We start from the raw sequence: 22,984 nt of genomic DNA, 5'->3' as shown, positions 1-22,984 counted from the left end.
AGGTGGGTCTTGAGCTTTGTTCTGAAGGAGCGGAGGTCAGAGGTAGTCCTAATATCCGGGGGGAGGTCATTCCACAGGGCTGGACCCGCCACAGAGAAGGCTCTGCTCCTAGGCGCCGCCCCCCGACACTGTCTGGTGGACGACACCTGGAGAAGTCCCTCTCTGTGCGAGCGAATTGGTCGCAGGGATGTATGGGGCAGGATACGATCCCGCAAGTAGCTAGGTCCTGTGCCATGGAGCGCTTTGAAGATCGTTATCAAAACCTTGAAACGCACCCGATAGACCACAGGAAGCCAGTGCAGCTCGCGCAGGAGAGGTGTCACATGGGAGTACCTTCTACTCCCCATAATCACCCGCACGGCCGCATTCTGGACCAACTGTAGTCTCCGAGTGCATTTCAAGGGAAGCCCCATGTAGAGAGCGTTGCAGTAGTCGAGGCGAGACGTCACCAGCGCATGAGTGACTGTGCGTAAGGCATCCCGGTCCAATAGGGGGCGCAATTGGCGCACCAGGCGAACCTGGTGGAACGCCCCCCTTGCCACGGCTGTCACATGGTCATCTATGGACAGCCGGGCATCCAGGAGGACGCCCAAATTGCGCGCCCGTTCCACGGGGGCCAGTTGTATGCCCCCAATGGCCAGAGATGGAATTAACTGGTTGAACCGGGGGGCCGGAACCCACAGCCACTCCGTCTTGGAGGGGTTGAGCTTGAGTCGGTTGTCATCCATCCAGACCCGTACGGCTTCCACACACCGGGACATCACTTCGACGGCCTCGTTGGGGTGGTTCGGGGTGGAAATGTACAGCTGAATATCATCAGCGTACAGATGATATCCCACCCCGAAACCACGAATGATCTCACCCAGCGGCTTCATATATGTGTTGAACAGGAGTGGCGAGAGGACCGACCCCTGTGGCACCCCACAAGTAAGGGGGCTTAGGGTCGACCTCTGCTCCCCTGCCAACACACATTGCATCCGGCCGGAAAGGTAGGAGCCGAACCACCGCAAAACGGTGCCCCGAACCCCCAACCCCTCCAGTCGGTGCAACAGGATACCATGGTCGATGGTATCAAAAGCCGCCGAGAGATCTAACAGGACCAGGATAGAGGAACAACCCCTATCTCTGGCCCTCCAGAGATCATCCACCAACGCGACCAAGGCCGTCTCCGTGCTGTGCCCGGGGCGAAAGCCGGACTGGCGCGGGTCTAGATAATCATTTTCCTCCAGATGTCGTGGAAACTGATAAGCCACCACACTCTCTACAACCTTCGCCAAGAAGGGAAGGTTGGAGACAGGACGATAATTGGCCAGCTCCGTAGGGTCCAGGGAAGGCTTCTTGAGCAAGGGTCTCACCACCGCCTCTTTCAAGGCGGCTGGAAGAGACCCCTCACCCAATGAAGCGTTCACTAGGCCCAGGAGCCAGTCACGTGTAACCTCCCAGGATGCCAGTACAAGCCAGGAGGGGCACGGGTCCAGTAAACATGTGGTAGGTCGCAGTCGTCCACGCATTCTGTCCAAATCCTCGATGGCAACCAAGTCAAACTCCTCCCAGACTGGTCTCTCAAGACTCGCCGCGGACGTCTCCACTAGACCACTGAAAGGGACCCAATCCTTCCGGATTTGAGCGATTTTATCCTGCAGATATTTCCCAAATTCCCCTGCCCTACCCTGTAAAGGGGCCTCCCGCGGCCTCTGAAACAGGAGGGAGCGGGACACCCGAAACAGGGCGGCAGGGCGGTTCTCTGCGGATGCAATGAGAGCGGCACAATATTGACGTTTGGCCGCTCTCAATGCCACAAGGTACGTCCTTAAATGGGTTCGTACCTGTGTTCGGTCAAATTCGGAACGGGAGGATCTCCAATGACTCTCTAGGCATCTCTTGCGGCGCTTCATCACCCTTAGCTCCTCGGTAAACCAAGGAGCCAGGGTGGATCGTTGCCGCCGGAGAGGCCGCAAAGGCGCCACCCGGTTCAAGGCCCCGGTGGTCGCATTATTCCACGCGACCACCAGGTCGTCTACCCGGGGGCGGGTCAGGGCTGCAGGAGGTGGCCCAAGCTCCGTCTGGAACCTATCTGGTTCCATCAGGCGCCTGGGGAAGCTGGAAAACCGGGTGGAAAAACACATGGTTTAGGTATCAATAAGCAAGTACAAATAGCCTACCTTATAATCTCAGTGGATGGCATGAATTCTACAAAGAAAGGCAGGGAGGGCAGTAATGGCTAACCTTTTTACATATAATGCAATATTTGTGCATGCCCCCCTGTGCCCCTCGTGCATGAGCTTCACCCCCTCCCTGCCCATATTTTGCTTCCAGGTTGGTGCCAGAGGCTTTCTAGGCCCAAAACGGGGCACAGGGGGGCTTCACGCAGTGTCCCTATGCCCTGTTTTGGTTTCCAGGTTGCTGCAGGAGGCCTTCTATGCCCTAAAACAGGGTGCGGGGGTGCCGCACAAGCCCTCAAAATGCAATGCAAGCGCCCTGTGCATGGGCCTTGCCCTCCCACGCATGAGTGTGTGCCTCCCCCGCATGTGCCCCACCCCCCTGTGCATGCGTGGCAGAGAGCCGAAGACCAGCTGACTGGCAGGATGTCCATGTATGTTGGAGCTGGGCTGGGTCGACAGCTGATGTGTCTGCAGAGAGGGCTCTGCCTGCCACCTGTGGGGCGTGTGCCATAGGTCTGAACTTTTATTATTATTTCATTACCAAACTGGGTAACATCATCAGTGCTGATGCCCTGGTGGTGTTAACTGGTTTGGGTGCCCTGATGATGTTAATCTTGTTTGGTAATGAAATGTCTTTAAGAAAATTACCAAGAGAACACCAAGGATTTTTGGAACAGCACCTCCTTACCCCCCAAAACTTTGGTTAGCTCTAATCCTGCCTGCCTCCCAGGCTGTCTTTTGGAAGGTATGGGTTTGGGAGTGGTAGAACCTGCTGAAGAAGTACCCTCCCACCCCCACCCCCACCCAGCACTTAGGTGTGTATTTAGGTTGCTGGTGTAAACTGTGCGTGAATGTGCTTTAAGTATTGCATGGCCTTCCCTGAGGAAATGCACTGCATCATGGCTCAAGTATTTTTTTTACTGCAGGGCTCCATTATTACACATCATGTATTAAAGTACATGAAGCCCTGGAGTAAAAAAAAAAAAATACATACAGGGCATTGTGGGGATTTTGAAGACTGGCTAGCACCACCTCCAGGGATGTGCCAGCAGCCTGCTTCTACCAAGCTCAAGATTCGGGGGCTTCTTAAGCTTTTTCCAACCTTGGTTGAGTCTTTTCTTGACCATTGGAGTCACTTAACAGAGAAGGGCAGAGTAGAAAATAGATGGACTGACCGATAAATAAGGAAATGCATCTAGTCTGCGATAATATTAGCAAGTGGTCTCCAGAGTTTCAGACTTTTTTTTTTTTTTTTTACAAAATGTTACAGGTTTTCAACACTTTAAATATGACCTTCTAGCTCAGGGGTGTCAAACCCAAGGCCTGGCAGCCAGTTCTGGCCCCTCTGTGTCTGTGCGTGTGCGTGTGTGTTTAAATCTGGCCCATGGGGCCACCCTGGAAATAGCAAAGGACCGGCCCGCAGTGCCTCCGCCAGGGAAAATGGAGCTCGGGAGGGACCCTCCCCCCCTTCCCCAGGGGTGGGTTCTGGCAGTCATTACTGCTGGTTCGCTCATGGGCGCGCCACCCACCCGCCTGCGCTTTGCACGCATGCGCAGTGCAATAAAAACTGCTCTGCGCATGCGCAGAAGCAAAAAAAAAAAACCAAGATGGCAGCGCCCAAGGCACCACCTGAAGAACCGGTTCAGGGGCGTGGCAGGCCTGGGTCGCTGCCGCTTCCAGCAACCCAGGATGCCAAACCACTACCGGTTCACCCGAACCAGTCCGAACTGGTAGGAACCCACCACTGCATCTCCCAAGCTCTGTTTTCGCTGGCGGAGAGTTGCAAGAGACAGTCGCAGCTGAAACAGAGCTCAGGAGTCTGTTTTCACTGGCAGAGTGTTTGGGCCGCCACAGGCGCCCCGGACACAAGTGATGTTGAGCTGCCCATGCCCATCCTGCCCATGCCCAACCTTGATGCAGCTTTCAATGAAATGTATCTGATGCATCTGAAGGAGTTGGAATTTGAAAATGGCGGTGGAGGTCAGAGTAGTTGGAGGGGTTTGGATTTGAGTGGCTAAGAAGCATGGCTGCACTTTGCAACTAAAGAGAGACCCCTGCTGGAACAGCTAGAAAATTAAAGGGACTGACTCAACTTGTGTTTTCAACCTTGGCAACTTAAAAGATGCGCGGACTTCAAGCTGTCAGAGTTCGCCAGCCAGCATGACTGGAATGACTGGTCCCAGCAAGAAACCCAGAACTCAGTATACAAATCTTACCCGCCTATTCTTGGCGCGGAAAGGATATGCAAGTCACCTTAGTTCTATTTTTTTATTATTATTAGATAAATGCAGATCTCTATAAAATGTCTCAGTGCTATTTCTGTTGGAAGCCAAGGGGGTCTACATATCAAGTAACCAATTGTTTATTTAATAACATGCAACTAAGAGGGATGGCAAAAGCTACGAGGCCAAAAGTAAACAAACTGCATCTTGGTTTATGATGCAGAACTCCGGCCACTTTTAAAACTTTTACTTAGTTTTGATTTGAAAGTGCCCAGTAGCCAAAGATTTCTTTACACCTCCTTTGCAATCAAACAGGAGCTGCAGAGATGCTTCACCGGTTGATCTGGATTCACAGCCCCTTGCTCTGAGGAAGACCCTCTGGGATGACAAGCAGCAAATAGTGGCCATGACAACTGGTGGAGCAACAATTGAACAATTGAGAGGTGGATTAGCAAGGACTCCTCCATCGCTACCTTAGAAAGGATTGCGCATTAAGGCTTAAATAATGAAACGCCACAGGAAGGACGCACCATTCTGTCCCCCCACGTAGATGGGCTTTTGCATTTTATCTCAGTCACCGCAGACCTATTACCGGCAGTGCAAAAGGGGGGGGGGTTGGAGGTGGAAAAAAGAAAGGGAGAGTTGGACAGGCAACCTGGCCCTCTAGCCATGTGACTCATGGAGCAAGGGTACGTTTACTTCTACAAATAAACAGCATACAATATTTCTTCCGTTGTGTCAAGAAGGCAGTTTGGTGAGAGCTGGATAAGTTGCTTTTGGGTTTGATAAGAAGGGGGTATACGGTTTAGGGCAGAGTGATGTTTGCAGCAATCTGACTACATCCTTTGGGTGGGTGGGGGGGAGAAAGATAGGTGGAGCTAAAGGCAAAGTGGGTGGGGCCAGACCCCAAGGCAACCACACGTCATCCTTAGCGCAGCGTGCAAACCAGCATCTGCATTTCCTGCTTCGGATGAGGAGAGCACATCTTTCTCCTGTCCTGGCTACTTTTGACAGAGGCACGACTGAGAGAACAAACTGCATTACTGTCTGGTTTGGTGGCAGCAGTGCCTGAGATAGAAAGCCCCTACAGAGAGTGGTAAGGACAGCCGAGAAGATTGTAGGAAGCTCGTTATTCAGGGTTCTGCTTATATGTGCTTAGAGCTCAAAGCATTGTTGGAGACACCCACACACTCACTTCATGGTCTGTTTCTGTTGCTCCCCTCTGGGAGGAGGTTTCGAAGTATTTCTAGCAGGACTGCCTGATTCTGTAACAGCTTTGTTCCCTAAGACATCCGCCTGGTAAACTCACAAGTTTCATTTTTCTCGTCATGTACATGTATACATCCGAACTAGACTGTGTTGCGTCATATATGTGTGCATATGCATAGTTCTGTATTTTATTTATGTAGTGTATATTGGAAGTAATGACCCTTTGAGAGCTGTAGGCAACAAAATTTCATTTTAATGTATGCCAATTAGTACAAAGTGGCAATAAAGTTATTACCATATTTTTCAGATTATAAGACGCACAGGACTATAAGATTTTGAAGAGGTAAATAAATAAAAAAGTTTTTGCACTCTGCAGGACATCCAAACTCTCTGCATGCCTTGTTTTTTGTGAAAAATGGGGCATGCAGAGAGTTTAAGAGGCCTGCAAGGTGCTCCTGGGGGTAGGGGGCAAAAACGAGCAAAAAATGATCCATTTTTCACAAAAATGGAACTGGCCTGTTTTTTGCAAAAAAAAAACAGGGCATGCATAGGCTTTGGGAGGCTTGTAGAGTGCTCCTGGGGGCTGAACGGGCAAAAAGGAGCAAAGAAATGGCTCATTTTTTGCTCGTTTTTGCCCTCCCCAGCCCCCAGGAGCACTTTGCAGGCCCCCCCAAAGCCTATGCACGTCCATTTTGGCAAAGGGGGTGGGGTTTTGGGAGGCTGAAAATGCTATATTCAGTGTATAAGACGCACCCAGATTTTCACCCTCTTTTTTTGGGGGGGGGAAGGTGCGTCTTAAACTCCGAAAAATATGGTATTCTATTCTATTATTTTAACCACTCCCAGATACAAGTCAATCCATAGAAAATCGTCCCAGCTTCACACAGCTCTGTTATGTTCATTCCTTCATCCTTACAAAGAGACATACGCATGTCCTTCTTAACACTGCCTGTTTCTTCAATGTCCTCTCCATCAAACCAGCCAACAATCTGCTCTTCTCTTTCCACCAAAAACAAAAACAAAAAAACAGCTGAAGATTCAGGGGAAAATCACTAGCATCTCTCAGACTACAACTGAAAACTTCAGCCCTGGCAAGGAAGGAGGGGGATGGTGGAAACCTTTCTCAACAACTACTTGACTTCCACGAGGAAATTAGAAATTTCTTGGTTTGCTCAAGAAAGCCTCTGTAACCCTCAAAAGAAGAGAAGGAACTGGCTTTGCAGGATAACAGGTGATCAAAAATGGCTTGTCCCGGAATCTTTGTTATGCTGCAAATCCCAAAGGTGCTCTTTTTTCAGGAGGCAACTGGACTTTCTTGTTTTTTTTCTTTGAAGGTGTTTCGCTTCTCATCCGAGAAGCTTCTTCAGCTCTGAAGTCTTCAGTCTTTAAAGAAAAGCAAGAAAGTCCAGTTGCCTCCTGAAAAAACAAACACCTTTGGGACAACCATGATCTGGATGACTGAGAATCTCTACAGACTTTTAGCTAGACAGTTTGGGATGAAGACCCTTGGAATGGTGTGGGAGTAAGAATGGATTTCCAGAGGGGGGGGGGGAATTGCAGACTACAAGAACCATTTGCACCACTCAAGTGACCCTGAGGACACCGATAAACCTCCAAGTGCTTCAACGACCCTCTAAAAGGATGCAAATGACCAGCTGTCTGCAAGGAATATAAATCCATCCATTCCCCACTATCCTGTCAGAGCTGGAGAAGCTTCTTGGATGAGAAGTGAAATGTCTTCAAGAAAAAAACAAGAAATTGTTGCAGTTGCCACCTGAAAAAGCACCTTTGGGACAACTGAGAATCTCTACACTTACGCTGCAAATGTTTGTAGAAGACCATTCAACACATTATCCTCATTTGTGACAACAAGGAAGAACAAGAGTCCTTTACCCTGGAGATGATAATTTGGTCAGCTGAATTGGTTCTGCTTCGATTCACTTTAAAGAGTCTAAATTAAGTGATGAAAAGCAAGGTATTCGCTGCTTGCATTTGTTTTATTTTAAAGCAAGATGTTTTGTAGGCAGGACTTTGATGAACACACAGGATGAATGAAGCCAGAGGTTTGCAAGTATTTTTACCCCTCCCATGCTTCAATTACTTTGTGCTTTTTAAAATGTATTGTTTATTTAAAGTATTTAGATATTGTTCACCACCTAAAAAGACTCTTAGTGCATCTTCTGTAAAAAATTAATACAAATAAGACCGTCTCTACCTGAAAGTTTCCCGTCTGTGAAACACGATAAACTAGGAAAAAAGAATGAGGAACAGAAAAACACGGAAACCCAAGACCAACATTGTTAAAGTCTTCTTTTGAAAACAGAAAGTAAATTCCTTACTATGGTACTTCTTTCCCTGCCCATTTAAAAAATCTTAAGTACAAATAGGTAGTAACTCCAGAATGAAAACATTTTGATAAATAAAAGAGAAAACAAATGCAATAAAAAAAATAAAGTTAGGGAAGTGCAGAAAGAGGAAAATAGTGAATTTTGACTTTTTCTTCAATGCAGTAGAGTAGAAAAATACTTACAACCTAAACCTTTTGCTTTACATTTCCAAACGTAAAATAGAAAGCATTAAACATAACAGAAACACTGGGTATGATCCTTAAGGAGTTGCTTCTTACAAACACCTTAGAGGCCTTTTTCCCACTTTCAGGATCACATTATATCACTTCTATTACTTTAAATAATCACTCCATTAATCTTTTAGGCATAATAAGGAAGCTTTATGCCAAGCATCTATATAATAGAATTCATTCAGAATATATCCTGGCAAAAGACTGGCTGTTCCATTTGTTCTGATTGGAAAAAAATATTTGCCCAAGCCCAATTCTGCCTTATCCACTGCATGTATTGATTTCAGATCTGCTGGCAGTTATATTTTCAGAACAAAGAATAGGGAAAAACTCAAAAATATTACCATAGACCGGTGGTAACTTCTGCTGATGTACAAACTCCACGAGAACTTGAAAATAAAGATATAGAGTAAAAAGTAAAGCCACTATGTTAAAGAAAAGCAAACTCAAAGAGAAACAAGAGAGGGGTGAATCTTGGCTCACAGGCTCTTTAACGTGGACATTAACTTTCTTGTAAGTAGTTTGGTGCATCATCCCTTAAAGTTAGCCAATGTTGCAATCTTATTGTATACTAGACAACAACTTGGCGTGCGCGGGTATTTATTTATAGGGGGGAAATGTCTGGACCAATGTAATTTGTAATGTTGGATTTCCCTCTTACCAGACGGAGCCCGCTTGTGGAGTACTGTGAAGCCGTTACCATGGCAACTCCACTGTGCTGTACAGTAGAAGCCATTTTACAGCAGTACAGTAGAAGCCATTTTAAGGCATAACAGGCTGTATCTTAACAGAACACATACCTTGAGGGGTTTTAGAGGTGTCCTACCCCCACAGTATTTGTTTCCAGAGAGTAAGTTATCTGTATACCAAGTTTTGGTTGAAATTGCTTGAGGCATTTCACTGTTATGCTGGAACATATACACACAGATTATATATATATATACACACACACTGTAAATAGATTGATTGATGGTGCCAAACTCCAGAACCTGAATTGGATAAAAATGAGCTCTGGATATTTTAGCTACTGAGGGAGCCCTTAAGCTGGTGACTTATAAGTGAACTTCCTAGGTTCCTTGTATTGAACAATGTGACTTCAAGCAGTTTTGTTCCAGGAGCAAAAACTGATTGACTAGAGATTCCAGAGTACATGAAAACTTTTAGAAAGCCACAGGATCCATCCATGGAATCTTAACCACTATGATACACTGAATGCCCTTATAGTCTTGCAAAGTAGAAATAGAATAACAGAGTTGGAAGGGACCTTGGAGGTCTTCTAGTTCAACCCCCTGCTTAGGCAGGAAACCCTACACCACTTCAGACAAATGGTTATCCAACATCTTAAAAACTTCCAGTGTTGGAGCATTCACAACCTCTGGAGGCAAGTTGTTCCACTGATTAATTGTTCTAACTTCTCCTTAGTTTAAAACTACTATACTATGTGAGACTGAGGTGCTCTGCGTAGTAGTAACATGCCCTTATCTCATTTTTAATCAAACAAATGAAAATCAGGGAAGGCAAGAGAGGTGACGCCAAGGGTTCTGTTGGCAATCCATGCATTAAGCAATGAACTAAAGTTTCAATAAAGGAGAATATTTGTAGCTCAGGGTTGAAATGAGGGACCCTTGTTGGTCTCTGAGCTTGGTGGTTTTCTTGCAGACATTTCATTACCCAAATTAGGTAACATCAGCAGCAGTTAAGCCCAGTGGTGAAATCCAACAGGTTCTGGAGAACTGATAGCCGAAATTTTGAGTAGTTCTGGGAACTGGCAAATGCCACCTCTGGCTGACCCCAGAGTGGGGTGGGAATGGAGATTTTGCAGTATCCTTCCCCTGCCGCACCCACCAAGCCACGCCCACAGAACCGGCAGTAAAAAAAAAAGAATTTCACCACTGGTTAAGCCCTATTCTTTAATAGCTATGATGATGTTACCCAGTTTGAGTAAAGATATATATCTTCAAGAAAACAACCAAGCTCAGAGAGCAACAAGGACCCTTCAAACGAAAGTTTATAAATCAAAAAAAGGCTGGATTTATACAGCTGCGAAGCCATAATCACTGGTTTTCAAAACATACTAGTACATACTAAAACATACTATACCCTACACGGTGATGGCGAACCTATTGTATGCGTGCCCAAAGTGGCACGTGAAGCCATGTCGCACGGCACGCATGGCCTTGCCTGTTTGTCTTCTGGATTTCGATCACCCATCCTTCACATGCGCAGCAGTGACGAAAACCAATGTGCGCACGCGTGCCCGCCAGCTGGTGGTCAGGCACGAGTGTGTACTAGAACCTGGAAGCTCAGCTTTTCCAGAGCGCGGCCCCACCAAGCTCTCGCATGCACATGTGATGTTTCCGAGCAAACTTTTTGGCATTCGGTGCCAAAAAGGTTTGCCTTCACTGCCCTACACTCTGCTGAAGATGTTACCTTATCCTGGTAGCAAAATGTTCAGAAACCAAGCCGCAAGCTCGGAAAAACGAACCTCCGCCTTCATGCCAGTTAACTTTCTGTAAAAGACTATGCCAAAACCAAGGAAGGTACATGGTGTTCCACCCATTTTGTTCTAGCTGCAACAAAAACCTCCTCTCTAGATCTCTTTTCCTACAATAGCCCAGCCCATCTACTTGGGGAACAACAGGCAAGAATGTGGATGTCACCTGGCCAAATCCACCATAGTTTCTTTGTCCGGTTTGTCCACTCCTGCTTTAATTCAAGATTGGGTGAACATGGGAATGGAAGGCATCTGCCCTTAGGTGTGTTCTGTTCACTTTTGACCTGCTTGAAGTGAAGAAACGGTTTAGAGCAGAAGTAGACCAGACAGGTTTGACGGATCTCCTGCAATCTAGCTTTCCGAATGAAAGATCAGCGACTGTCATCAGAGAAGAGGTGTTTTCTTTTCTCTTCCAACGATTAAGTCCCTATTGTTTTATACCTGTACTTCTGTTGACCTTTCCTCAGAAAGGAAGGACGCTTTAAGAATAGCCGTTCCTGCAATTTAAATCCCGCTGAAGTCAATTGGATGCCCATCTGGAGGCACACAAATCTCAGGTTAAGTGCCCTTCTCTATAGAGGTAAGCATATTATTGAGGAATTACTGAGTCTTGTCATCTGCACCTCTGTAACTGTCTGGTTTGGCTCTGCAACCCAACAAGACAGACACAGACTTCAGAGGATAATCAGAACTGCAGAAAAAAACAATTACTACCTACCTGCCTTCCATTGAGGACCTGTACACTGCACGAGTCAAAAAGAGGGCCCTGAAAATATCTACAGACCCCTCACATCCTGGACATAAATTGTTTCAACCTCTACCCTCAAAATGACGCTATAGAGCATTGCACACGGAAACAACTAGACACAAGGACAGTTTTTCCCCAAACGCCACTACTCTGCTAAACAAATAATTCCCTCAACACTGTCAAACTATTTATACTAAGTCTGCATTACTATTACTATTAATTTTCTCATTGTTCCTATCACCCATCTCCTCCCACTTATGACTGTAACTTTGTTGCTTGTATCTTTGCGACTTATATTGATTGTTTCCTAGTATGATTTGATAGCTTATTTGTACCCTATGACTATCATTAAGTGTTGTACCTTATAATTCAGGATGAATGAATCTTTTCTTTTATGTGCACTGAGAGCATATGCACCAAAGACAAATTCCTTGTGCGTCCAATCCCACTTGGCCAATAAAGAATTCTATTCTATTCCATTCCTATTCGTTAATCTATTGTATTCTTATTCTATTCTGAGGGCATATGCACCAAAGACAAATTGTGTGTCCAATCACACTTGGCCAATGAAGAATTTTATTCTATTCAGGTCTACATTTCCTGGGGTGGAGAAATCTATTTTTCTACCCATTAGCTTGATTTTCTCGATTGACACCATTCACTAACTATAAAGCAGCCCCAACCAACTAAAATAAGTTCGCTGAGTGGTGCCCACAGTTCCTGTGTCCGCGAAAGATTACACTTTTGCCTGCCCTGAAATGAAGAAGCAAGAGATTGACAAAGCCTGGCATCTGCAGCCATAAAATTTGATGCCTTTAACTACCAGTGAACAGAAGGTAGGGAAAGAATGCCAGACATGCTTCTTAAAAGGAGGCACTGCTCTAAAATTTCTAGTAAAGACAGCACCCATTGCACAGGTTTGCTGATCATACTTTTCACCCGTAATAATACTCCACAGAAACACAATCCTTGTACCTTTTTAAAGCTGTTTCCCTAAAAGCGAGGGAGGTACTAGATATACCTTCATATTTTCAAGTCTATTATCAAAGACTTTGGCCGCCTAATGAGAAGGAAGGACTCCCTGGAGAAGAGCCTAATGCTGGGAAAGATGGAGGGCAAAAGAAGAAGGGAAATGACAGAGAATGAGGTGGCTGGATGGAGTCACCGAAGCAGTCGGTGTGAGCTTAAATGGACTCCAGAGGATGGTAGAGGACAGGAAGGCCTGGAGGAATGTTATCCAGGGGTTGCGATGGCTCGGACATGACTCCGTAAGTAACTAACAACAACAACAACAATAACATCAAAACTCAAAGCAGATCAGAATTGAACCATAAACCATTTTCTTTCCCTCCCAAGCAAGAAAACATTTCCCAAACAAGAAAAATAAATATTTCCTTTCCCAAATAAGAAAGAAAAAATCTTTCCCAAACAAGAAAAATATTTACTTTCCCAAACAAAAACAAAAACAAAATATTTACTTTCCCAAACAATTGTTTTCACTGTTGGGGGGGGAAAATAAACATCTTCACCCTAAATGAATTCAGATACAATGTTTCCAATGGAAAGTCTGCAGCGTGGGCTTCACAGACTGGCATTGAAGTCCTAATCAGGTCTGCCTAGAGCAGGCATGAAAAGGTGCCTTAAAAAGTGACCGTTTACAAACAACAGCAAAGTGTTAATCTGCGCCTATTGCTGAACAGTTCTCTAAGGGGGAAAGAGACTCTCCTTGAAAAAGAAAGCCTGCAAAAACATCCAAGGCCCAATCCACAAAGCGGTTAGAAGCCTCCGAAGGTTGCCTATTGGGATTAGAGATGCGTGCACGGAGTATCGCTTCAGACAAGACAGGCTGCAATATACGGCCCCTTGGAGGGCTTTTTTAAGTAGCGAGGGACGACGCTTGAGCGATATGGGTTTTTATTTAAAACTTTCCATTGTTCCCTTTTTAAAACCGCTCTGGGGATCTTTTGGAAAAGAAGAGCGATAGGGCCATCAAAGTCAGGAATAAATGTAATTTATTTATTTTCTCAAGCACGTATAAGGTAAGAGATATACGTACAAACACGATTATGAATGCGGGAAATGGATACAGTAGGTGGGGACAGGGACATCATAAGAAATGCAGGGTCCCAAATTCGTCTTTCGTTCGGGAGGGGAAGGAAGCGGCGCAGCCCCGGGTCTACGGCCTAGCAATGTACGCTCGTCCCCTCCCTCCTTGCAAAGCAACCCCCGCTGCGAGAAAGGATCTCCTTTGCACGCTGCAATCTGCTGGTGTGGAGCGATCCTTCCACACAGAGCCATCGGGCCAGCCTCCAACCCCCCCAGGGGGGAACTCTTAGAACCCCTCCCCCATCTGCACCCTTCTTCCTCCTCCTCCGCAGCCACTGCCTTCGCCAAGAGAAGGCGCCAGGGCGGCCATGTTGCAGCCCGTGCAAGCAAGGGGAAAGCGAGCTCGTCCGTGTGTGCACGCTGCCCGAGGGCTTTGCACGAGCCCCTTTCCTCGGGGGGACCTTTGGCCTCTTGCAAAGGGAGAGGGGGGCGCTGCAAAGAGGCTGCTGCGAGCACGCGGATTTGCACGGGGAGCGGGGGGGGTTCCTTTCCGTCGCCCCAAGAGGCTGGGCGCCAGGAGAGGCGACGAGGGTCGTGCAAGCTTGCAAAGAAGGGTGGGGGAGCAGGGAAAAGGAGGATGCATGAAAGGAATGGGGAGGGGGGGGCTGGCCCGGGAGCCCCTGGGCCATCTTGCCCATTTGGAGGGGGAGAAGGAAAAAAAGGGGGGGTCAGGAAGCGCTTTTTAAGGGCCGCTCGCCTGCGCAGACGGCAAAAAAAAGGCACTGGGCGACGCGCGCGAGCGCCTCTCTCGCGCTAAGAGTCTGGCTCCGCCTCCCGCCCGAATTGTACAATCGGCGCTTTCGCCCAGGTCTGGCCTGAGTTTGCTATTGGCCCCGGCGCGCGTCATTCTCGGCCCGGACTTTCCTCGCGCTTCCCATTCATGCAGTTTGGTTGAGTGTTGGTGTATTTTACTGTTTGCAATAAAGAAGGGGGGAATTATTATTATTATTTTTATTTTAAAAAGGTTCAGGGTGCTTGCCTGGGTTTTTTGTATTTTTTTTTTGCTGCTGCCGCTGCAAGTCGCGCGTGCGTGTTTTTTATACTTTTGCAAAGAAAAAGACTTTTGTTTTTGTTTTGTTTTTTTTAAAAAAATCCAGCCGACCAACCAAAAATCAGGCCTTTTCTTTAAAAAAAGAGGGTTTGTTTTGCGCGCGGTGCTTTGATTCCCCCCCTCTTTTTTCTCCCCCTTCATCTTTTTGCATTTCTTTCGAGGGGAGGGCGACCGCCTTTCCCTCCTCCCCCTTTGCAAAGATCCGCATCTCTTTCTGATCGGCCACCAACTGTTCCAAGAGGCTCAACTATGCCCAAAAGAAAGGTAAGCAAGAGCGAACGTGGGGATGGTGGGGGCAACGGACCGAGGAAGGGAAAGACGCGCGAAGCCCCCCTCTCTCTTTTTTTTTTTTTTGCGCGGGGAGAAAAGATGGCTTGTCTTTTGCGCGCGCGCGCTGGGGACCCGTGTGCTCGGTGTGTGTTCGTGTGTGCGCGGGGGTTTCGTGGAAGCGTTTTTCCAGGCGCCGCGCCGTGCAAAAGCTTGGGAACCGAGGACTCCCAAGCGTTTTGGTAGCCGCGATCGCCCCCCCCCCCCCCAGCAGAAAGCTGCGGAGCCGAGTTGGGAGTTTTTGTTTTGCCTGCTCGGTGCGTCTCCATGCTGGATTGCAAATAGCCAGTGTGCAGCTTGCTTTGACCGCAGGCATGGCAGGCTCGGCTGGCGCCCCACCTCCTCCTCCTCCTCCTCCAAACTGCCAGAAGCCCTGCCGAGCCTCCGGGCTGCCTCTAAGCCGTCGGAGGGGCATTTGGGCCGAGGTTTTTTTTTCCCCTCCCCGATTGGGGTCTCTGCCTCTGCTGCGTTTGCCTTTGTTCTTTTTATATTTTTCCCCCCTCCCCGGCCCTTCCTCCTACTTGTCATACCAGATGGCTGTGCAGTGGCGGCTCGGAGCCGGTAGGGGCGCATTGCTTTGCCATTGCCCGCCTTTGGGGAGGACGAGGGAAGGGGGGGGGGGGCTGAGATGTGGCAAGAGATTTCCTAAGCCCCAATTCGGTGCAACTTTAGCAAGGAGGCGTCTCTCTCTTTTTCTGACCCCCCCTTCCTTGCTTCCCTCCTCTTTTTTTAAATTTATTGTTTATCCTTTTGCAAATCCGGTCGAGATTTACCGGGTGGGGGGGTTGGAAGTGCAGCTGCATAAGGAGCGGGAGGGAAGCATGCCATAAAAAATGGGGTGATTGGTTTGTGCACAGTTGCAGGGCAAGCAGAAGGGGGCCCCGCCGAGCAGTCTCGCTTTTATGTCCCCGCCTCCCCCCGGGGGGAGGGGAAAGAGTTTCTAAAAGCGAGATGCGTTTCTAAAGGCTCCACGCCCTTTGCAGGTCGTTTGCAAACGACCTTGTTCTTGCAGGTAATTTGGCGGGAATTTTTTTTTTTTGCCTCCCGTTTTTTAAAGTCAGGACGCGATGACGTCAAGCAAAACGGACCGCCCCAAGTGCATTGTGGGATGTGTAGTCCGGGAATTTGAAAGAGTTTCGAACAATGTGAAAAAAAAAAGGCTGGTGGACTGTTAAAATTGCAGCTGTTGGCAGAAGAATCTGATTACTGTTTCTAATTTTTTTTTAAACGTGCGTCCTGGGCTATATTTGATCGGTATTATTATTATTATTTTGCTAAAACCCAGGAAGAATGACTAGGCTTGATATGGAATTGATAAATCGGTTCCTGCTGAAGTTTTCTTGCCCTACTGCATGGGTAAATCTAGTTGCTTGCTCGGTTTTGCCTCCAGAATTCAAAACTTTGTAGATGGTTTTGATTGAAGCAAGATCGATACATTTGCCCTCATGTGTCAGTTTTGATTGATTGATCCCAATAAAGCGATTTCTCACCTTTTATATCAAAAATGTCTACTGGGCCATTTGTTTTAGTCAACGAAAGTGTTCCGCCAGATATTCTTGGCATCCATTTCTTTTTATAAAATTGGAACAAAAGTAAATAGTTTACATTGTGCTTGTTTCTTTCTTTCTTTATTAAACTAGGCTGCAGCTGAAGGTGAAATAAAGGAGGAGGTAAGGTTTTTTTCCCATACCTATAGATGTATGTTCAGTTGTCTTCAAAGGAGTTGGGAAAACATGCACCACAAGGATTGACGTGCAATGTGAGCATGTGGTAGGATTTTAAATCTTCACGGCGAGGATGTTGGAAGATGAATTTGCCAAGAATTTGCAACTGATCAGTGTACACACAATTTATATGCAGAGTAATCTATAGCAGAATTCTTCTTACGTGCAATGAAAAAAATATTGTGCAGTTGGGCTTGCTTAAAAGAGAAAATCACTTAATATGAACGTTGGGGTTCCCCACCCCAAAATAGTGTCTTCATAGGATTGTCATGCTACCAGTCACAATTGGCTGTATTCAGAACATCAATCTTAGAGCCACGGATTGCAAACCACAGTGTGGTTTCAGGAATCTGCCCCAGTTTAATTGTTACAAGAAACCAGTCTTTGTGCTTGGAGAATGTGCTGCAGCCAACCTCAAGCCACTGTTCCTCCTGGAAGGAAGAGACTTCTACCTTTCAATTTAAATTGTTATTGCCCCGATGTCAAAAGTTTGTAGCTTGTTGAAGTTATGAGTAGCATGAGAAAGGGTCAGGATGACATTGGACTTTGGGATCAGTCCTTGTTTCGAACCATATTTCAGTATCGCGGAGGGCTACAGTTGGTCAAAAGCTAACATGAACTCCACAGGAGTATCAGAGAATGGAGATACAAACTGAACCCAGGAAATGGTTAGTTCTGTTCTTGTTTGTCTTCAGATCGCTTTCGATTCCGGGCAACTACACAGAACACTCCCTGCAGTTTTCTTGGCAACACTTGTGGAAGTGGTTGGTCCTTGCCTTCTCTCAGTTAAGATTCCAACAATCACCCTGTTGGCTTTGGCCTAAAGCGGGACTAGAACTCACTGTCTCCTGATGTTTTCATTACCACACCAAAATGGCTCACTCACACATCTCTGTCTGACAAAATGTGTTTAGTTGGGAAGGTAACAAATATTGTCGTTCATCTGCATCGTTTTTGTTTGTTTTTTACGCACAATAAAGCAAACATTTTGGGAAATTGCTCACCGTACCAACTTCTACATCCTGATAAGTAGTCAGCAGATAAGCTAGAATATCCCAGTTTGGTAGGACAATCCTAGTTTAACAGACTACAGAGTTTATTGTATTAATGAAAGTGCCAAGAGAAGAAGAGAATATCTAGACATAATGCTTGTTTTTGTTCCAGTCAGCTATGGTTTATTAGGCTGTAAGAGTTACAAACCAGCCCCGCAGTCTTGGCATTCCTTCAATCTAACATTTTACTTTTGCAAAATGGTATCTGATGCATATTTTTTTTGGAAGTAAGCCTTAATGAATGTAGTGGGATTTTCATGTTAAATGAGAAGAGCATGGTTGCTTGAGGTACGTTGTTTTTTAATTTCTGTGAATTCTACTTTTAAGAAAACTGATGTTTGGCTTTAGTAATTTGTTTTTCTCTTCTGCAGCCAAAGAGACGATCGGCTAGACTGTCTGCTGTGAGTGTACGCCCCTTTAAAAAAATCTATATTACATTAAAGCTGTTAAAATCAATATATCTTTCAAAGTATCGTTCAAGTAGCCCCCTGTGAATTATTTCCAAGACTAAATGCAATATTTACTCTAAATAAATGACACGATTGCTTCACCATGATAAGCCACATCTTGAGCTAAAGACTTGAATATTTTCCAAACTTGGCAGCTTCTAAATAGGTGGATTTCACATCTCCCAGAATTCTGAGCCAGCATGGCCACAGCTAAGAATTCTGGGAATTGAAGCCCATAAAATTTGAAGCTGCCATGGTTAAGAAACACTGATCTAAATCCTTCTTCTCTTTGTAAATATGTATTTTACTTCGCCAGTTATAATTGGGGGGGGGGAGGGGATTACTATTTCGGTTATTATACCTGCTCATCTCAAATACATGATCTCAGGTAGCTTACAACACCTAAAAGCAATATCCAGATCCAAAATAGATATCTCGTATAAAAATAACCAATGTGTTGGAATAAATGTTCCCAAAGTCAATGGTGCTTTATGAAATGATAGCTGCCACTTTATTTTAAGGCGACCATTGTAATCCTAAGGGCCAGAAAATTCAGACTTTTTAAAGGGACCACAGAAGTTTGAGATTGTTACAGCAAATTGAACTAACAGGAATGCTGTGTTTATTTAACAACGTATCTGTGTGCTTTTCTTGCAGAAGCCTGCTCCACCCAAACCAGAGCCAAAGCCGAAAAAGGCGCCGCCGAAGGTAAATGGCACTGTATCAACGAATGCCTTGAGTTGAGGATTCTCTCCGATGTCAGAATTGACTCTTGTTCCCTTAAAGAAGTCTTGATTTCTTTTTCTACTTTTTGCATGTGTAATGACGACATGATATACCCTGTTTCCCCCAAAATAAGATCTCCCGGATAATAAGCCCAATCAGGCTTTTGAGCGGGTGCCCTAAAATAAACCCTCCCACAAAAATAAGCCCTCCCTCCCTGAAAATATTGCAACACAGCAGCAGCAGTGAGGTGACCACGCTCGCCGCTTCCTGCACCTCAAAAATAATAAGACATCCCCAAAAGTAAGGCCAAGCGCTTATTTCGGGGGGTCAAAAGAAAATAAGACCCTGTCTTATTTTCAGGGAAACATGATAAGTGATGATGAAGATGATGATGATCTACCACAGCGATGGTGAACCTTTTTTGGTTTGCGTGCCATAAGTGGGGGGAGCGCAGGGGGGTCGTGTGCAGGCGTGCCGCATCCATAATGCAATGCGTGACCCCCAGTGCTCATGCGCGCACTGCAGGCGCTCCTGCCCATTTTTACATGCTTTTTCCGCCTTCCCCAGCCTCCAGAGGCTTTATAGGAGCCTGGGGAGGGCAAAAACAGCCTCCCCAACCCTCCCAGAGGCATCAGGGAAGCCTCCGGACGGTCCCTGACACCTTCGGAGCACTCAAAACGACCCTCCGAGCAAACCGAAGTGACTTCCGCGTGCCATAGGTTCACCATCACTGATCTACCATCTAATTTTACTAAGGGGGAAATGCATTTGGAGAGGTTGGATTAGTAGCTTTTGATTACATGGATGTGAGAATCCAGCCTTACTGTATTTAGTCAATTGTTTACTTTGAGAGAAGTGTTTTAGGCCAAGGAACTAACTAGTAGCTGAGATGTATCTAAAAGAGAAAAAAAGGATGAACAACTACACACCTAAGAGGCATGCAGATGTGAAAGAGGGTATGCCTACTCGGGAGATTTAAATGAAAATTCCTTCCCCTGAGCAACTGTGCTGTCCACCGTAACAGATGGTTTTAGAAGGGAACACATCCCTAGCAACCCAAAATACGGTGCCAAGGTTTTTTGAGCCTGGGTTAGGCTTGGCAGCCTAAAACCGTCAATAGGAACTATCGCTTTCCAGGCTGCTTATCTGTGGGAGCCAAGTAAAATCTCTGCCGTGATCAGATTTTATCTGAAGACAGTAGGTTGTCATTCACGTAAGCCAGGGGTGTCCAAAGTTGGCAACTTTAAGACTTGTGGACTTCAACTCCCAGAATTCAATTGTGAATTCTGGGAGTTGAAGTCCACAAGTCTTAAAGTTGCCAACTTTGGACACCCCTGACGTAAGCCATAAAAAACAAGAGTTATTGAATAAGATGGGGGTCATTGAATGATGCATAGTGGTGTCAGCTTTGGAAGCCATATTAACACCGGAAAATTCCACGCTGCCACATTCTTGCGCCTGGGAAAGTAGGGAGGGAGGGATTTAGTAGTGGGAATGTAGTTAGACAAAATAGCATCCTTCTTTTTGGTCAAGATCATGGTATTCCTGCACCTGGAGGAGGAGTGGTTGAAGTGATGTCTCGAGTTAGGACGGATTAGGATTGAACGAGGTGATGGACTGATGGGTGCAGGGATTGGTTTGGACTTTTGACTTACTGAGGAAAAGCCCAGAAATCTCAGATTCGGGTTTTCCCAGATGTGCCTATATACCTACTCTAATAAATGGGAGCTTTGAGGAAATGCCTGTCTCGGAGTTTTTCATTGGCGTTGGGGTTTTCAGGAACGCTGACATTTATTAGAGTAGGTATACAGGCATATCTCAGAAAACCAGATTCAATTGTGAAACTTCATTGGGGTGGGAGAAGGATAGCTTAATTCACTACCTTTAAAGGTCACTGCTAACTTGACTGGGTCACTTTTAATTTAACTTATTTAAGAGTTACCTCCAAAAGGAGAACAAGGAACCTATATTGAAAAGGACAAGGGTTCCAGTATCTAAGGGGCTGCCACAAAGAAGAGGGAGTCAAGCTATTCTCCAAAGACAGCCATGGAAAGATGGAAACTTATCAAACAGAGATCCAACCTAGAACTAAGAAATTTCCTGACAGTGAGCACAATTAATCAGTGGAACGGCTTGCCTCCAGAAATTGTGAATGCTCCAACACTGGAAGTTTTTAAGAAGAGAATGGGCAACCAGTTGATTGAAATAGCTTCAACCTTGAGCAGGGATTGACTGGAAGACCTCCAAGGTCCCTCCCAACTCTTGTTCAGTTACATCAGGGGTGTCCAAACTTGGGAACTTTAAGACTTGTGGACTTCAACTCCCAGAATTCCCCAGCCAGGCTGGCTGGGGAATTCTGGGAGTTGAAGTCCACAAGTCTTAAAGTTCCCAAGTTTGGACACCCCTGAATTACATTCATGATTTTCCTGTGAATTTGTTAAATTAAAGGGAGAAAACAATGGCGAAGTTGCTAAATCTCCTTGCTTGGGATTGGGAGCTCTAAATCCAATGATTGTTGGGGGCAGTAGGTTGACTTTGTAAACGGCTTAGAGAGGGCTGTAAAGCATTATGAAGTGGCATATAAGTCTTTAGTGCTAGTGCTATTTAGAATGGCCCTTGATTTTAGCCCTGTGCTGTATTGACTGGATTTTGTATGGCTTTGAACTTCAGTGAAAATGTTGGATTGCAAATAAAAGTTTGAAAATGTCACTTTAACAGGTCTGGTGGTGGTGATGAGGAAGAAATGAGAGAAAAGTTACATTAAGATTCTAGCTAATTCATATGAAATAAATAAGTCTTGTGGTTGGCGTTTTCTCTCTAGGTTAAAATTGGTTTACACGTGTAGATTGTTACTTGCAGGATACAATGTATCCTGGAAACTCAGATTGAACATGTTTCTAAATAGCCATTCTTCCCAGGTTACAATGTACAAGGGAAATAGAGTTAAAGTCAGGCCAAAGATTACCTAAATATTTTATCTTATTTTATTTTGCATTGAAAAGTTAAAAAAAAAATCTTCATCCAATTGAAAAGATACGCCCAGTCTGCATAAGTCAGGGCTTCTTAGAAATTATCTGGAAATCCCGGCATAGAAAACTTTTATAAAATTTGGATACATTTTATTAGCCTTTTTAATTGTGTTAACATAAATACTGATCCCTCAAGCTTTTGTTCTCCCTGCCTGGGATCCAAGTATGACAATCTTGTTCTGAAAACACGGATAAAAGTTTTCTTCAGTCAGTTATATAGACTTCTTTAATTATTTGAGATGATTTTTCAGTAGTATCCGTACCTCAGAATGAAATTGCCAATACCCCCCCCCCTGCCCTTTTTTATTTTTTAAAAAATTAAAGATAATATGCACAGGTAGAAAAGTAGCAGCCGTGAAAAGGTTAAAAACATTTGTCAAGAAGTTACTTTTTCATCAGTTGCAACTCTGAATGGATTGCTAAAAGAGGCAGTCGCAAAACAAGGACTAACACTACTGCTCTACTCTCAAGTGATATTAATGTATTAGTCTTATATAGGAGTGCCAATGACTGGTATTTTGAGGCTGGCCACTGAAAAAGGGATTCAATGGCTCAGCGGCTAAGATGCTGAGCTTGTCGATCACAAAGGTCGGCAGTTCGAATCCCTAGCCCTGCGTAACGGAGTGAGCTCCCATTACTTGTCCCAGTTTCTGCTAATCTAGCAGTTCGAAAGCATGGAAAAATGCAAGTAGAAAAATAGGAACCACCTTTGGTGGGAAGGTAACAGCGTTCCATGCACCTTTGGCGTTTAGTCATGCCGGCCACATGACCACGGAGACGTCTTCGGACAGTGCTGGCTCTTCAGCTTTGAAACAGAGATGAGCACTGCCCCCTAGAGTCAGGAACGACTAGCACATAATTGCAAAGGGAACCTTTACTGAAAAAGGATTGGTGAGTAAGTGAGATTTTACTCTCTCTCTCTCTCTCTCTCTCTCTCTCTCTCTCTCTCTCTCTCTCTGTGATTCCCTCTAACAGAAAGAAAAAGGGGGAAATGATAAGAAAGAGGACAAAAAGGTAGCAACAAAAGGGAAGAAAGGAGCCAAAGCAAAAGATGAAACTAAGCAAGAAGATGCTAAAGAAGAAAACCACTCTGAGAACGGAGATACC

The 22,984-nt window shown here is 45.6% G+C and overlaps 1 protein-coding gene across 1 annotated transcript; it reads left to right on the top strand.

Annotated features, from left to right (window-relative positions):
• Positions 1–14,329: 14,329 nt before the first annotated feature.
• HMGN5 (high mobility group nucleosome binding domain 5) lies at positions 14,330–22,984 on the top strand (the record flags this gene model as incomplete). The annotated part of the gene is made up of 5 exons (XM_081964068.1): positions 14,330–14,834; positions 16,538–16,567; positions 18,045–18,074; positions 18,780–18,830; positions 22,853–22,984. Coding segments are annotated over exons 1-5 (258 nt in total), but the record flags the coding sequence as incomplete, so codon positions are not given.

This window comes from Natrix helvetica, assembly GCF_964273705.1.
Source record: "Natrix helvetica genome assembly, chromosome: 11".
Taxonomy (NCBI): Eukaryota; Metazoa; Chordata; class Lepidosauria; order Squamata; family Natricidae; genus Natrix; species Natrix helvetica.
This window is presented reverse-complemented; position numbering and strand designations above follow the sequence as displayed.